Here is a 12557-nt window from a genome sequence, read left to right on the forward strand (position 1 = left end):
CGGAGTACCTAAGTCCGTGCCCCCCCCCACACACACACACCGCCGCCGCCGCCGCCTCTCGCTATCGATGCCCCACACGTTTGGTGGCGTCGTCCATGCCAGGTGAAACATTGAAGGCGAGTCCCCTTCCCCCTCCGCTCAATAACGGGCTCGACTCTTCATGTCCCCCCCCCCCACACACACACACACCCTCCTCCCCTCTCTCCCCAACCCTGCAGAGAGCCGAAAGTCTTTGCCCCCCAGAGGCTTCCACGTAGCCGCCCTCAACTGCCTCCCTACGCACCCCACGCCACTCTCCACCGCGTTCCCGCGCACGGACCTCATCCCGTGCACGAACACCCCCTCTACAGCGCCGCCGCTCTCGTGAGTGCCGCTTCTCGTGCCGTTGGTCACTCTGCTCTGTCGTGCGTGGTTAGCCTGTCGAGAGCGCCCGCTCGCACGCGCACATACAGATACGAACCCATTCGTCATTCTAACTTCGCCCCCTTTCCCCCTCTCCGCGTCCCTCCCCAACGAAGCAGCATGAACGTGTACACGTCAGACGGGCTGCTGGTGAGCAGGGGCGCTGACACCGGCGGTCTCTCGACGGAGCAGGGTCAACAGCTCATCTCCATCTATCGACTCTTCCTTCAGCTGCACCACGCCGGCACCGGCGCCATGCGCATCAAGGACATGATCAAGCCGGAGACGACAGACGCGGTCAGCGAACACGGCAGCGGAGGAGCCGGTGGAGACAAGAATGCCGACCGCCGAGGTGGCGGCGCTGGTCGTGGCGGCTCTGGCGCAGTAAACGCCAACTGGAGCACCATAATGCCGTCCATGCCGGAGAACACGGCGTGCACGAGCAGCATCGCCGTCGCCTCCACCGGTACCCCTTACCCGATGTTCCTCCTCTCGTCCAACGCCATCCCAGAGACCCATCGACTGCGCGGGTTCGCCTCTGCAGTGGCGCCACAGCAGCAACACCATGCGCCAGCGGCTGGCACGGTGACCACCGCCTCCACGAAGAACAATAACCGTAGTGCCAATGGATGTGAGGAGATCGCGCTGCGGTGGAGTCTGCTCACAAAGCTGCCCCCGGCCTGCCCCACGGCGGCGGTGGTGGCAGGAACTGCTGCCGGTGCTGCTACCGGGGCTTCCGCAGGCACACCGGCCTCCATGACCGCAACGGTCAATGCCACCACGGCCACCGTGGTGACCGCCGAAGCAGCGGCGGACGCGCTCATGGACAGGACGGGTTTTGCTGGGGAGCATAATTTCTCGATGCCCAACACAAAATCTGCTGGCCACCTGCCTGGTGCCTCGCAAAGGGATCGCGTGGCTGGCGAGTGGAGCAACGCTGGCAACGTGGCGCCCGCGGCCGCCTCGCCGGAGCGCACCGCAGCCCTCGCACCGTGCACGTACCCATCCGGGTGGACCGCGGCGGAGCTGCAGGTGCACACGACGAAGCAGATGATGGTGTGCACCGCCACCGAGCTGTCCCTCGACTTGGACGGAGGCGCCGAGGACGGCAACGCACCGCTGCTGTTCTGCTGCTCAACGCTGCCCATCTCAGGCTAGCCACTGAGCAGCAGGAGCGCGTATGCGTGTGCGTGCGCCTCAGCGTATAAGTCGTCGAGGTCGGGCGCATGTCCAAGCATGAGTGCGCTCCCACACCCTTCCCTCCACTGAGTGCTCGTGGGACCGCAATGGTCCGTCTCGCCGCTGCTGCTGCGTCGCAAGAAGTGCGTCGCCGCTGTCTTGCATCTCTGTTTCTCTCTCTCTCTCTCTCTCTTGCATCTCGCCATCTGTGTGTGCCTGTGTGAGTGTGTGTGTGTGTGTGTGTGTGTGTGTGTCGGCGTTGGAGTCTTGTGTAGTGCCTCGGGGTGCGTGCTATCCCTTCCCCCCCCCCCTCTCCGCCCTCCCGGCTGTACGCCATGGCGTTGTCCGTATTTTTCATGCTTGACGGTGCGAGTCATTGTACCCCTCACCCAAGAAAGGAATAAATGAAAACAAGAAGAGCTTCAGCAAGAGGCGCGCATCAACCGCCAGCACTCCGGAGCGCGCCAGCGTCTCACTGATATTGTTTCGCTGGACCCCTCTCTCCCATTCACGGCCACGCTGCGGTGTGCCGGTGCGCACTGCGGAGTTCTCCTCAGGAACCTGGACTGTACCGGGGGCACGAAAGGAGCGATCCGTGTTCGAAAGAGGGAACACACGCACGCACCTGCAGTTATGAAGTCCCGTCCTCTCTCTCTGCCTGTATCTGCCCCTCTCTTCCCCTTCTTCTGTGACTCCCACACACGCACGTGCACGTGCATCCTCATGCACAACATGCGCGCACGGAGCTTATGACGCGTGCGTCCTTCGTAAGTCTTGCTTCAACGCCTTGTGTGTGTGTGTGTGTGTTAGTACCACCTTCCTTCTCTCTCGGGCACGCAGCCACACCAGCTTGCACATCACCCACCAAACCCCCCCCCTCCCCTCCCCTCCCTTCCCCTCTGTGCCCTCCTTCTGTTGCTGTTGTTCGCTCCGCTGCATCGTCTGCCTGCTCTCACACGCGCCGAGAAGTACAGCGCCAACGCACGCTAGAGAACCGTTGTGGCCGCAGCGGAGTCGCGAGCGCGCACAAGAGCGTGCCCACGCGTCAGCAGCGGCGGACGGAAGACGCAGACGAGACAGAAACAGCGTAGAAAATTCAACTGCGATTAAGCAAGCACGTACACGCAAGGCCGCCTTGTCTGAGGCCATCGCATCTTCCATACCGCGCCGACAGCGCCACTCACCCTCTACTCTTTCTTCTCACCCTCTTACCTCAGCGCACGAGCAGACAGACACACACGCACCCGCCTCCCCGATAGAGGTCCTCCGTATTGGAAATTTGACACGCACACAAGCGCACATGCACACACGTATCTGTACATAACCTCTGTTGTCGACTATTCGTGGCGTGTGCGTGCGTCTGCGTGTGTGTCTGTGACGGGGACGAGCATTGCCATTACCGTCATCACCGTTACCACCTTTTCGCTACATCCTCCTCCCTCATCCCCTCCCGCCACCACCGCCATCATCTACACCCCCACACCCCCTCCCTCGCGTGTGTGCCGTGTGTCCGTGCTTTGTAGCGCGCTGAGTTCGTCTTTTGAGGTGTTGTATACTCCTTGTTTTCTGTATAGGCTGTGGGTGTCCGCGTGGGTGTGGGTGTGTGATCCTCGTGTTGTTGGCCGCTCGCCCCTCCCTCTCTCCGTTCTCGAGACTCCGACTCATCGGCTTTCACAACGCCGCCCGCCCCCTGCTGCTTTACGTCGCCCTCGATCCCACCATCAACTAGGGCAACAACGATAGCGAAGCGGCGTCGCGAAGAGGGGAAACGCACGGCCAGACCGTCCTCTGGGGGAAGGAGCGAAGGAGCACAGCAAGCACTGCCCCCTCCCTCCCTCCCTCCCTCCCTCCCCCCCCCTGCTGTCGCTTCCGGAAGCAGACACAGACACCGACAAAGAGGCAGAGGCAGCGGCGGGTATCACAAAAAAAAAAGAAAAAAAAACACGGAAAGGTGCAAGCGGTAAGGAAGGCGAGAGGGAGCGTTAGCATCGGCGGCGAAGAGAGGGCGCGCGAGCGAGATCTTCAAGCATACGGTGGGAGAAGCAACGTGCGCGTGCGTTTTACATCGCCCTCACTTCTTCGCAAGCGCAAGACAGAAGAAACGAAACAGAAAAGGAGAACAACGCGATTGCGAAAGCCCTGAACGGTAGACACCTCGCTCCCAGCTTCGTCTTTCGCGTTGTCGTTTGACTCCTGCCTGCAAGCGCGCTCGTGTGTGTGTCGGTGGGCAGGGGCGTCTGTGTACCTCTGCGCTCCTCCTCCCCTCCCCCATTCTCCCGTTATTGGTTACCACCCGTTTTTCTCTGTGTCACTCGGGGTGTCTGTGTGGTCTGCCTGTGGTGTAAGCGTGCGTGTGTGTGTGTGTGTGTGTGTGTCTGCCTGTCTCTGACGGACGCCAAACGTACTGTTGGCGTCTCCCTCCACCCATCGAGTACCCCACCATCCCACTACCCCTGCCCCTTTCCATCCCGTCTTCTGCGCATCGTTCTCGCTTGCACACGGTTCCTCTTTTTCATCTATTATTCGTCTGTCTCTTCGTCTTCATAGTGGTCGTTGTTGTTTCGACCTCGTCGTGGACGGCCTCCTCCGTCCGACTCTCGCGTGTTCGTGTGCACAGACCCCTTGTCTTCCGTTGTGATCTTGTTTTCTGTGGCTCCTCCTTCCCTATCTCTCCTCCCATTCGAGTTGTTCTGCGGTGCGTGTGTGGCTTTTGGGGCAGGGGAGGGAGGCGGACGTGGTTTTACGGGGAGAGGGGTATCTTAGGCTGTCCTTGACTGCTGTGGGTGCTCACCTTTGGCGTCTTCACGTGTCCTCGCACGAAGGCTCGTTTCTCCGTGTCTGTGTCTGCCGGTAGTGGCGCTCACACCCCTACCACCAACTCCTACGACCCTCCCCATCCAACCTCGCCACACACATACACACGTATATATACATATTGACTTATATATATATATATATATTCCTTTTCAGCATTTCTTTCCATTCTTGGAGCCCTCCTCTTCCCCATCCCATCTTTTGTTTTTGTTTTTTCTTTTGGTTGCCTCTGCGTCTGGATCGCCGTGCCACCTCTGTGCCCTCCCTCCCTCCCGACCACCATCACCATCTCTCTCGTCTTCGAAAGGGTTGTTGTCACCGTGTGCGTTTTGGGAAGACACCTTCGGTGGGACTGCGCCCTCCTCTCTTTTCTTTTTTTGTTTTCTGCGTGTGTGCACGCGCTCCGTTCACTTGCACACGTTTTCGTTGTTTTGTGCGTGACCCCACCCCCCTCCCCCTGCACGCCCTGCACGAGCTTGAGATCTGCGTAAAGGTCGGCCCACGTATCGAGGAGACGTTGTGTTGTAGTGCTTCTACTCGCTCCGTTCGTCTTGGCCTTCCTTCGCTTCACAGCGCCACACCACCCCCTCGCGTGTTCGATCCTCCTGTATCTCTTGCCTCACGCAGAAATCTCTGTCGCGCTCGCCATGGATCCGTCGTTAGTGACAGCCGTCGCCAGTAGCGCTACGGCTTTGGCTGGTGCTGGGCATGAAGCGACCCAACACGAGCCACGCAGCACCACTGAAAGTTCCGGCTCCGGCTTAGGCGCCACCCCGCGCACGAGCGACAGCCCCGCTGAGGTCCCGGCGTTCTCGATCGATGTTACTAGTGGCAACACCCCCAACCCAGCACCCATGCAACGTGCCTCGGCGTCTCGCACTAGTGGTGGGCGTCTCAGAGAGAATTCAGGCAATGCTTCTAGGGCTGCCGCGGCGGCGCCCGCAGGGGCGAGCGAGCCTAGCAGCGATGCCAGCTCACCGACAGAAGGGAAGAGCTTCGCTGAGCGTATCGAGCACCTTTCCGCTCTCGAGGACCGTTATCGTTTTCACCTCGAGTGCCTTGCTGAGGATGAGCTGGAGGATATCTGCGACATCATGATATCACCTGAGGACGAACTCCTGCAAGGTGGCTTCCGTCGTATCGACGCCGAGGAAGAGGGCGAGGAGCGGGGCTTACTGCCCGGTGAAGGCGAGAGCGACGCAGGCTCTGACCCTTTCCACGAAGACGAGGGTACTGAGGCGCGGCTGCAGCGCAGAAACGCTGCCGCCGCAGCAGCAAGCCGGACTAGCGACGTCGGTGGCGTCGCTGTCGCAGCAGAGCCGGACGAGGAGTTCGAGAGCTTCCGCGACGCCGTAGCGTACGACGCAGCGATGCGGATCGAGCGGCTGGCACAACCGGGGGCGTACACGAGGAGTGACTCTTCGTGGCTGACGGCCAACACCCTGCACGCTCTTGACGTGTCGAGCGCCTCAGCCGTGCAGCTCTCATTCGAGTTTGACTCACCAGTGCACACAGCAGACAAAAGAGACCACTGCGACACAAGTGCGGGAGGGAAAGACGAGAACGACGACTCCGCTCACATGGATGAGGAGGCCATCGCTGCTGCACGCAGCGCAAGGGCAGCGCGTGCCTTGCGCCTCCGCCATGAGAAGGCGCGAGTTGAACGGGAGCGTGCTGCGCAGGCCCAGATGATGTCCGCTGCTCTGCTGCTTTCTACTGCACCAGTGCCTGCAGAGGATCAAGAAGAGGAGGAACAGCTTGATGCTTACGCCCTCTACGGCCCGAAGCGCGCTGTTGGCCGTCCCGCCTCCATGGACCTTGGATCTGCGGTGGATGGGCGGGCAACGAGTGCTGAGACGGATGCTGACGACGAGCCGCTATCGCCGTCGTTCGGGCTCGGCCCGAAGCGCGCCGTTGGCCGTCCCGCCTCCATGGACCTTGGATCTGCGGTGGATGGGCGGGCAACGAGTGCTGAGACGGATGCTGACGACGAGCCGCTATCGCCGTCGTTCGGGCTCGGCCCGAAGCGCGCCGTTGGCCGTCCCGCCTCCATGGACCTTGGATCTGCGGTGGATGGGCGGGCAACGAGTGCTGAGACGGATGCTGACGACGAGCCGCTATCGCCGTCGTTCGGGCTCGGCCCGAAGCGTGCCGTTGGTCGCCCTTCAGAAGCCGGCGAGGCCGCCGCAGAAGATGGGGACGAGGGCAGCGACGACGAGGCGCCTTTGGCGGGAGGCGCTAGCCATGGCTCAAGGCGCACAGCCGGTGGTACACGCGATACCCGCACCCTCGAGGCAAGTGACGCTGATAGCGTGGCCGACGGTGTGCCACGGACGCCAAGGGCTCCGCATAGCTGGAACCGTACTGAGGGGTCGGCACCGAGTGACCGCAGAGCGCCTGCAACATTGCAGAAAACAGCGATGCTGTCCGCTGCAGAGGGCAGCAGCGATCAAGATAACGACACGGACCCATGCGAAGCCCGCAAGCCCGCTTCAGCTTGCTCACCTGAGCGACAGATAAGCATTGGTGACACACTGATGGACGGTAGCGCGCGCACATCGTCGCGACTGCACTCCTCCGGCAGCATATTCACGAGCACACGCGTGAAGTCGGAGAAAAGTGCTGCAGTAGAGGAGTCAGGCGCGTATGCGGCACAGAGAGACGATGTGTACGCCGTTGGGCTCTGCAGAGTGTTTGCCCGCTCTCAGAGCGACTACGCAATGCTGAACAAGCGACGCTCCTGCCTGAGCATGCGCTCTGACCTCGCCGTCCGTGCGGAAACGATTCAGCGGCTCGCTACAATGCCTGATGTGTACACGAACGACGACTCCGCTCACATGGATGAGGAGGCCATCGCTGCTGCACGCAGCGCAAGGGCAGCGCGTGCCTTGCGCCTCCGCCATGAGAAGGCGCGAGTTGAACGGGAGCGTGCTGCGCAGGCCCAGATGATGTCCGCTGCTCTGCTGCTTTCTACTGCACCAGTGCCTGCAGAGGATCAAGAAGAGGAGGAACAGCTTGATGCTTACGCCCTCTACGGCCCGAAGCGCGCTGTTGGCCGTCCCGCCTCCATGGACCTTGGATCTGCGGTGGATGGGCGGGCAACGAGTGCTGAGACGGATGCTGACGACGAGCCGCTATCGCCGTCGTTCGGGCTCGGCCCGAAGCGCGCCGTTGGCCGTCCCGCCTCCATGGACCTTGGATCTGCGGTGGATGGGCGGGCAACGAGTGCTGAGACGGATGCTGACGACGAGCCGCTATCGCCGTCGTTCGGGCTCGGCCCGAAGCGCGCCGTTGGCCGTCCCGCCTCCATGGACCTTGGATCTGCGGTGGATGGGCGGGCAACGAGTGCTGAGACGGATGCTGACGACGAGCCGCTATCGCCGTCGTTCGGGCTCGGCCCGAAGCGTGCCGTTGGTCGCCCTTCAGAAGCCGGCGAGGCCGCCGCAGAAGATGGGGACGAGGGCAGCGACGACGAGGCGCCTTTGGCGGGAGGCGCTAGCCATGGCTCAAGGCGCACAGCCGGTGGTACACGCGATACCCGCACCCTCGAGGCAAGTGACGCTGATAGCGTGGCCGACGGTGTGCCACGGACGCCAAGGGCTCCGCATAGCTGGAACCGTACTGAGGGGTCGGCACCGAGTGACCGCAGAGCGCCTGCAACATTGCAGAAAACAGCGATGCTGTCCGCTGCAGAGGGCAGCAGCGATCAAGATAACGACACGGACCCATGCGAAGCCCGCAAGCCCGCTTCAGCTTGCTCACCTGAGCGACAGATAAGCATTGGTGACACACTGATGGACGGTAGCGCGCGCACATCGTCGCGACTGCACTCCTCCGGCAGCATATTCACGAGCACACGCGTGAAGTCGGAGAAAAGTGCTGCAGTAGAGGAGTCAGGCGCGTATGCGGCACAGAGAGACGATGTGTACGCCGTTGGGCTCTGCAGAGTGTTTGCCCGCTCTCAGAGCGACTACGCAATGCTGAACAAGCGACGCTCCTGCCTGAGCATGCGCTCTGACCTCGCCGTCCGTGCGGAAACGATTCAGCGGCTCGCTACAATGCCTGATGTGTACACGAACGACGACTCCGCTCACATGGATGAGGAGGCCATCGCTGCTGCACGCAGCGCAAGGGCAGCGCGTGCCTTGCGCCTCCGCCATGAGAAGGCGCGAGTTGAACGGGAGCGTGCTGCGCAGGCCCAGATGATGTCCGCTGCTCTGCTGCTTTCTACTGCACCAGTGCCTGCAGAGGATCAAGAAGAGGAGGAACAGCTTGATGCTTACGCCCTCTACGGCCCGAAGCGCGCTGTTGGCCGTCCCGCCTCCATGGACCTTGGATCTGCGGTGGATGGGCGGGCAACGAGTGCTGAGACGGATGCTGACGACGAGCCGCTATCGCCGTCGTTCGGGCTCGGCCCGAAGCGCGCCGTTGGCCGTCCCGCCTCCATGGACCTTGGATCTGCGGTGGATGGGCGGGCAACGAGTGCTGAGACGGATGCTGACGACGAGCCGCTATCGCCGTCGTTCGGGCTCGGCCCGAAGCGCGCCGTTGGCCGTCCCGCCTCCATGGACCTTGGATCTGCGGTGGATGGGCGGGCAACGAGTGCTGAGACGGATGCTGACGACGAGCCGCTATCGCCGTCGTTCGGGCTCGGCCCGAAGCGCGCCGTTGGCCGTCCCGCCTCCATGGACCTTGGATCTGCGGTGGATGGGCGGGCAACGAGTGCTGAGACGGATGCTGACGACGAGCCACTATCGCCGTCGTTCGGGCTCGGCCCGAAGCGCGCCGTTGGCCGTCCCGCCTCCATGGACCTTGGATCTGCGGTGGATGGGCGGGCAACGAGTGCTGAGACGGATGCTGACGACGAGCCGCTATCGCCGTCGTTCGGGCTCGGCCCGAAGCGCGCCGTTGGCCGTCCCGCCTCCATGGACCTTGGATCTGCGGTGGATGGGCGGGCAACGAGTGCTGAGACGGATGCTGACGACGAGCCGCTATCGCCGTCGTTCGGGCTCGGCCCGAAGCGCGCCGTTGGCCGTCCCGCCTCCATGGACCTTGGATCTGCGGTGGATGGGCGGGCAACGAGTGCTGAGACGGATGCTGACGACGAGCCGCTATCGCCGTCGTTCGGGCTCGGCCCGAAGCGTGCCGTTGGCCGTCCCGCCTCCATGGACCTTGGATCTGCGGTGGATGGGCGGGCAACGAGTGCTGAGACGGATGCTGACGACGAGCCGCTATCGCCGTCGTTCGGGCTCGGCCCGAAGCGTGCCGTTGGCCGTCCCGCCTCCATGGACCTTGGATCTGCGGTGGATGGGCGGGCAACGAGTGCTGAGACGGATGCTGACGACGAGCCACTATCGCCGTCGTTCGGGCTCGGCCCGAAGCGCGCCGTTGGCCGTCCCGCCTCCATGGACCTTGGATCTGCGGTGGATGGGCGGGCAACGAGTGCTGAGACGGATGCTGACGACGAGCCACTATCGCCGTCGTTCGGGCTCGGCCCGAAGCGCGCCGTTGGCCGTCCCGCCTCCATGGACCTTGGATCTGCGGTGGATGGGCGGGCAACGAGTGCTGAGACGGATGCTGACGACGAGCCGCTATCGCCGTCGTTCGGGCTCGGCCCGAAGCGCGCCGTTGGCCGTCCCGCCTCCATGGACCTTGGATCTGCGGTGGATGGGCGGGCAACGAGTGCTGAGACGGATGCTGACGACGAGCCGCTATCGCCGTCGTTCGGGCTCGGCCCGAAGCGTGCCGTTGGCCGTCCCGCCTCCATGGACCTTGGATCTGCGGTGGATGGGCGGGCAACGAGTGCTGAGACGGATGCTGACGACGAGCCGCTATCGCCGTCGTTCGGGCTCGGCCCGAAGCGTGCCGTTGGCCGTCCCGCCTCCATGGACCTTGGATCTGCGGTGGATGGGCGGGCAACGAGTGCTGAGACGGATGCTGACGACGAGTCGCTATCGCCGTCGTTCGGGCTTGGACCGAAGCGTGCCGTTGGTCGCCCTTCAGAAGCCGGCGAGGCCGCCGAAGAACATGGGGACGAGGGCAGCGACGACGAGGAGCCCCGGGAGCCATTGATGGGCCGCCGAATCGACCTCTACAAGGCGGGGCATACCGTTCCCAAGCATAACCATGGTGAGGATGTCAATGACAGGTCGGAGCTCCAGCGAAGGCGCGGACCACAGCGAGAAACGGGCGGTACCGCCAGAGTGAGTGGTGGATCCGAGTGCGAGGACGAGCTGAATAGAGGTCTCAGCGCCTCCTATGAGGATAACGAGGATGCACCTCTCCTGCCAGGGGTGCAGCGGAACGGAGGTCCTCTGACTAGCAGACCTCCATCGACGGCCGTGCCGGTGGCGGCTGCCGATCGACAGGACCCGAGCAACCGCGACTCGGACTCCGATGTTCCGCTAACTATGGGGCTCATCTACGGCAGCGTACGGCATGCAACAGGTGATCCGACGTACACGAAGGCCCCTGAGAAGACCGAATCCGTCCATGCGGCTTCAGACGACTACAGCTCCGATGGCTCACCGTTAGAAGTGCGCTTGGTGCGATACGCTCCTCGACGTAAAACGGCGCACCGCCCCCCAGCGGCACCGTCCGCTCAAGAGGAAGTCCCTGGAAGGACAGACACCGACACCGACGCCGTCAGTGAGGAAGAGCCGCTCGCGGCGATTGTGCTGCCGAAGAGCCGCGTCGAACGAAGGGCACATCCTCGGGCAGCCTCATCGCAAGAGGCTCGTGAGCAGCACTCCGCTGTCTCAACGGACGAGGACGAGGAGGAAGAGGCTACGCCGCTTACTCAGGGTCGTCCATTGCTGCGCTCTGCAGGCCCTCTTCCCAAAACGTGTCATCCTTCCGCCGAGGAGCTTGGCAACGCGACCATTTCCGATGAGGAGGATACTGAGCACATGATACCCACCCGCAGCAACCAGCGTCCTGCGCGTGTGCACGGTCGTACCCACGAACTCGTCCTCCAGAACGAGGAGGCGGAAAGCCCACACTCTAGCGAGAACGATGATGAGGATAAGAGTCCGTTGCACGCGGTGATTCAGGCGCCTCCTAAGCGTCGACACGGCCCGACCAAGCAGGAAGAGAGCCTTGAAGCCACCGAGGCGCGGTCCTCCGCCTCTTCCACGCGGTCGTCAACCTCTCCTCCCCTCACGGCCACATACCATCGCACTCAACCCAACCGAGCACATGGACTTCCGCCCAGCCCCTGCATCTCCGTCAACGATGAAGCACCAGCATCAAGCACGCCGACACAGCAGACCGTGGGCCATCACCCCATCCAACAGATGCAACGCCGCGTCTGCCCAGCGCCTGTAGCCATCGCTGCCGAGTCCACTGTGTCAGTGAACCAAATCCAACCAACCAAGCAATCCTTGCAACACACACAGTTCAGACCTGCATCCACCATAGCCAAAACCATCGACAACAACCTTTCAGCGCCCCACACCGCTGGCAAACACACACACACCACCATCCTCCGACAGCAACTACGCCGTCAACGCCACTATCACCACGAACAACACGCTGAACCTTACAATGTCAACCATGCTCTTACAAGGTTCCTGGGCACGCCCGTCGACGAGGCGCAGCGGGCGCTGGAGAGCGCTCTGCAGCAAGCCGGCGATGAGAAGGAGCGCGCCGACCGCGACGCCGTGCTGGAGCGGTCGATGGGCACGCCCGTCGACGAGGCGCAGCGGGCGCTGGAGAGCGCTCTGCAGCAAGCCGGCGATGAGAAGGAGCGCGCCGACCGCGACGCCGTGCTGGAGCGGTCGATGGGCACGCCCGTCGACGAGGCGCAGCGTGCGCTGGAGAGCGCTCTGCAGCAAGCCGGCGATGAGAAGGAGCGCGCCGACCGCGACGCCGTGCTGGAGCGGTCGATGGGCACGCCCGTCGACGAGGCGCAGCGGGCGCTGGAGGGCGCTCTGCAGCAAGCCGGCGATGAGAAGGAGCGCGCCGACCGCGACGCCGTGCTGGAGCGGTCGATGGGCACGCCCGTCGACGAGGCGCAGCGTGCGCTGGAGAGCGCTCTGCAGCAAGCCGGCGATGAGAAGGAGCGCGCCGACCGCGACGCCGTGCTGGAGCGGTCGATGGGCACGCCCGTCGACGAGGCGCAGCGTGCGCTGGAGAGCGCTCTGCAGCAAGCCGGCGATGAG

General features: G+C 63.1%; 1 protein-coding gene, 22 non-coding genes and 1 pseudogene across 43 annotated transcripts, besides 1 other annotated feature; all 24 read left to right on the top strand.

Moving 5' to 3' along the window:
- Positions 1-522: 522 nt before the first annotated feature.
- On the top strand, positions 523-1560 carry LMJF_15_0430 (conserved hypothetical protein; the record flags this gene model as incomplete). The annotated part of the gene is made up of 1 exon (XM_001681909.1): positions 523-1560. One exon carries the CDS (start codon positions 523-525, stop codon positions 1558-1560), a length of 1038 nt encoding a protein of 345 aa, XP_001681961.1.
- Positions 1561-6199: 4639 nt separating this feature from the next.
- LM15Cs1C1.1 lies at positions 6200-6304 on the top strand. Of its 2 annotated transcripts, none has more exons than XR_002460103.1 (1): positions 6200-6303. It is a non-coding gene; the product is annotated as a C/D snoRNA (small nucleolar RNA). The 2 variants fall into 2 exon arrangements; XR_002460104.1 differs by having other exon boundaries at positions 6202-6304.
- Positions 6305-6319: 15 nt separating this feature from the next.
- On the top strand, positions 6320-6424 carry LM15Cs1C1.2. 2 transcript variants are annotated; one of them, XR_002460105.1, is made up of 1 exon: positions 6320-6423. It is a non-coding gene; the product is annotated as a C/D snoRNA (small nucleolar RNA). The 2 variants fall into 2 exon arrangements; XR_002460106.1 differs by having other exon boundaries at positions 6322-6424.
- A 15-nt stretch (positions 6425-6439) lies between these two features.
- Positions 6440-6544, top strand: LM15Cs1C1.3. Of its 2 annotated transcripts, none has more exons than XR_002460107.1 (1): positions 6440-6543. It is a non-coding gene; the product is annotated as a C/D snoRNA (small nucleolar RNA). The 2 variants fall into 2 exon arrangements; XR_002460108.1 differs by having other exon boundaries at positions 6442-6544.
- Positions 6545-7024: 480 nt separating this feature from the next.
- Positions 7025-7088, top strand: LM15Cs1H1.1. The gene has a single exon (XR_002460143.1). It is a non-coding gene; the product is annotated as an H/ACA-like snoRNA (small nucleolar RNA).
- Positions 7089-7456: 368 nt separating this feature from the next.
- Positions 7457-7561, top strand: LM15Cs1C1.4. 2 transcript variants are annotated; one of them, XR_002460109.1, is made up of 1 exon: positions 7457-7560. It is a non-coding gene; the product is annotated as a C/D snoRNA (small nucleolar RNA). The 2 variants fall into 2 exon arrangements; XR_002460110.1 differs by having other exon boundaries at positions 7459-7561.
- Positions 7562-7576: 15 nt separating this feature from the next.
- On the top strand, positions 7577-7681 carry LM15Cs1C1.5. 2 transcript variants are annotated; one of them, XR_002460111.1, is made up of 1 exon: positions 7577-7680. It is a non-coding gene; the product is annotated as a C/D snoRNA (small nucleolar RNA). The 2 variants fall into 2 exon arrangements; XR_002460112.1 differs by having other exon boundaries at positions 7579-7681.
- A 15-nt stretch (positions 7682-7696) lies between these two features.
- On the top strand, positions 7697-7801 carry LM15Cs1C1.6. Of its 2 annotated transcripts, none has more exons than XR_002460113.1 (1): positions 7697-7800. It is a non-coding gene; the product is annotated as a C/D snoRNA (small nucleolar RNA). The 2 variants fall into 2 exon arrangements; XR_002460114.1 differs by having other exon boundaries at positions 7699-7801.
- Positions 7802-8281: 480 nt separating this feature from the next.
- Positions 8282-8345, top strand: LM15Cs1H1.2. Its single transcript, XR_002460144.1, has one exon. It is a non-coding gene; the product is annotated as an H/ACA-like snoRNA (small nucleolar RNA).
- A 368-nt stretch (positions 8346-8713) lies between these two features.
- Positions 8714-8818, top strand: LM15Cs1C1.7. Of its 2 annotated transcripts, none has more exons than XR_002460115.1 (1): positions 8714-8817. It is a non-coding gene; the product is annotated as a C/D snoRNA (small nucleolar RNA). The 2 variants fall into 2 exon arrangements; XR_002460116.1 differs by having other exon boundaries at positions 8716-8818.
- A 15-nt stretch (positions 8819-8833) lies between these two features.
- LM15Cs1C1.8 lies at positions 8834-8938 on the top strand. 2 transcript variants are annotated; one of them, XR_002460117.1, is made up of 1 exon: positions 8834-8937. It is a non-coding gene; the product is annotated as a C/D snoRNA (small nucleolar RNA). The 2 variants fall into 2 exon arrangements; XR_002460118.1 differs by having other exon boundaries at positions 8836-8938.
- A 15-nt stretch (positions 8939-8953) lies between these two features.
- Positions 8954-9058, top strand: LM15Cs1C1.9. 2 transcript variants are annotated; one of them, XR_002460119.1, is made up of 1 exon: positions 8954-9057. It is a non-coding gene; the product is annotated as a C/D snoRNA (small nucleolar RNA). The 2 variants fall into 2 exon arrangements; XR_002460120.1 differs by having other exon boundaries at positions 8956-9058.
- A 15-nt stretch (positions 9059-9073) lies between these two features.
- On the top strand, positions 9074-9178 carry LM15Cs1C1.17. Of its 2 annotated transcripts, none has more exons than XR_002460121.1 (1): positions 9074-9177. It is a non-coding gene; the product is annotated as a C/D snoRNA (small nucleolar RNA). The 2 variants fall into 2 exon arrangements; XR_002460122.1 differs by having other exon boundaries at positions 9076-9178.
- A 15-nt stretch (positions 9179-9193) lies between these two features.
- On the top strand, positions 9194-9298 carry LM15Cs1C1.10. Of its 2 annotated transcripts, none has more exons than XR_002460123.1 (1): positions 9194-9297. It is a non-coding gene; the product is annotated as a C/D snoRNA (small nucleolar RNA). The 2 variants fall into 2 exon arrangements; XR_002460124.1 differs by having other exon boundaries at positions 9196-9298.
- A 15-nt stretch (positions 9299-9313) lies between these two features.
- On the top strand, positions 9314-9418 carry LM15Cs1C1.11. Of its 2 annotated transcripts, none has more exons than XR_002460125.1 (1): positions 9314-9417. It is a non-coding gene; the product is annotated as a C/D snoRNA (small nucleolar RNA). The 2 variants fall into 2 exon arrangements; XR_002460126.1 differs by having other exon boundaries at positions 9316-9418.
- Positions 9419-9433: 15 nt separating this feature from the next.
- LM15Cs1C1.12 lies at positions 9434-9538 on the top strand. Of its 2 annotated transcripts, none has more exons than XR_002460127.1 (1): positions 9434-9537. It is a non-coding gene; the product is annotated as a C/D snoRNA (small nucleolar RNA). The 2 variants fall into 2 exon arrangements; XR_002460128.1 differs by having other exon boundaries at positions 9436-9538.
- Positions 9539-9553: 15 nt separating this feature from the next.
- Positions 9554-9658, top strand: LM15Cs1C1.13. 2 transcript variants are annotated; one of them, XR_002460129.1, is made up of 1 exon: positions 9554-9657. It is a non-coding gene; the product is annotated as a C/D snoRNA (small nucleolar RNA). The 2 variants fall into 2 exon arrangements; XR_002460130.1 differs by having other exon boundaries at positions 9556-9658.
- A 15-nt stretch (positions 9659-9673) lies between these two features.
- Positions 9674-9778, top strand: LM15Cs1C1.18. 2 transcript variants are annotated; one of them, XR_002460131.1, is made up of 1 exon: positions 9674-9777. It is a non-coding gene; the product is annotated as a C/D snoRNA (small nucleolar RNA). The 2 variants fall into 2 exon arrangements; XR_002460132.1 differs by having other exon boundaries at positions 9676-9778.
- A 15-nt stretch (positions 9779-9793) lies between these two features.
- Positions 9794-9898, top strand: LM15Cs1C1.19. 2 transcript variants are annotated; one of them, XR_002460133.1, is made up of 1 exon: positions 9794-9897. It is a non-coding gene; the product is annotated as a C/D snoRNA (small nucleolar RNA). The 2 variants fall into 2 exon arrangements; XR_002460134.1 differs by having other exon boundaries at positions 9796-9898.
- Positions 9899-9913: 15 nt separating this feature from the next.
- LM15Cs1C1.14 lies at positions 9914-10018 on the top strand. 2 transcript variants are annotated; one of them, XR_002460135.1, is made up of 1 exon: positions 9914-10017. It is a non-coding gene; the product is annotated as a C/D snoRNA (small nucleolar RNA). The 2 variants fall into 2 exon arrangements; XR_002460136.1 differs by having other exon boundaries at positions 9916-10018.
- A 15-nt stretch (positions 10019-10033) lies between these two features.
- On the top strand, positions 10034-10138 carry LM15Cs1C1.15. Of its 2 annotated transcripts, none has more exons than XR_002460137.1 (1): positions 10034-10137. It is a non-coding gene; the product is annotated as a C/D snoRNA (small nucleolar RNA). The 2 variants fall into 2 exon arrangements; XR_002460138.1 differs by having other exon boundaries at positions 10036-10138.
- Positions 10139-10153: 15 nt separating this feature from the next.
- Positions 10154-10258, top strand: LM15Cs1C1.16. 2 transcript variants are annotated; one of them, XR_002460139.1, is made up of 1 exon: positions 10154-10257. It is a non-coding gene; the product is annotated as a C/D snoRNA (small nucleolar RNA). The 2 variants fall into 2 exon arrangements; XR_002460140.1 differs by having other exon boundaries at positions 10156-10258.
- A 15-nt stretch (positions 10259-10273) lies between these two features.
- On the top strand, positions 10274-10378 carry LM15Cs1C1.20. 2 transcript variants are annotated; one of them, XR_002460141.1, is made up of 1 exon: positions 10274-10377. It is a non-coding gene; the product is annotated as a C/D snoRNA (small nucleolar RNA). The 2 variants fall into 2 exon arrangements; XR_002460142.1 differs by having other exon boundaries at positions 10276-10378.
- A 925-nt stretch (positions 10379-11303) lies between these two features.
- LMJF_15_0440 overlaps positions 11304-12557 on the top strand; it is a 41809-nt pseudogene continuing 40555 nt past the window's right edge.
- Positions 11304-12557: part of a sequence feature that runs on past the window's edge.

The sequence above is a fragment of the Leishmania major genome, chromosome 15 (genome assembly GCF_000002725.2).
Source record: "Leishmania major strain Friedlin complete genome, chromosome 15".
NCBI classification, from domain to species: Eukaryota; Euglenozoa; class Kinetoplastea; order Trypanosomatida; family Trypanosomatidae; genus Leishmania; species Leishmania major.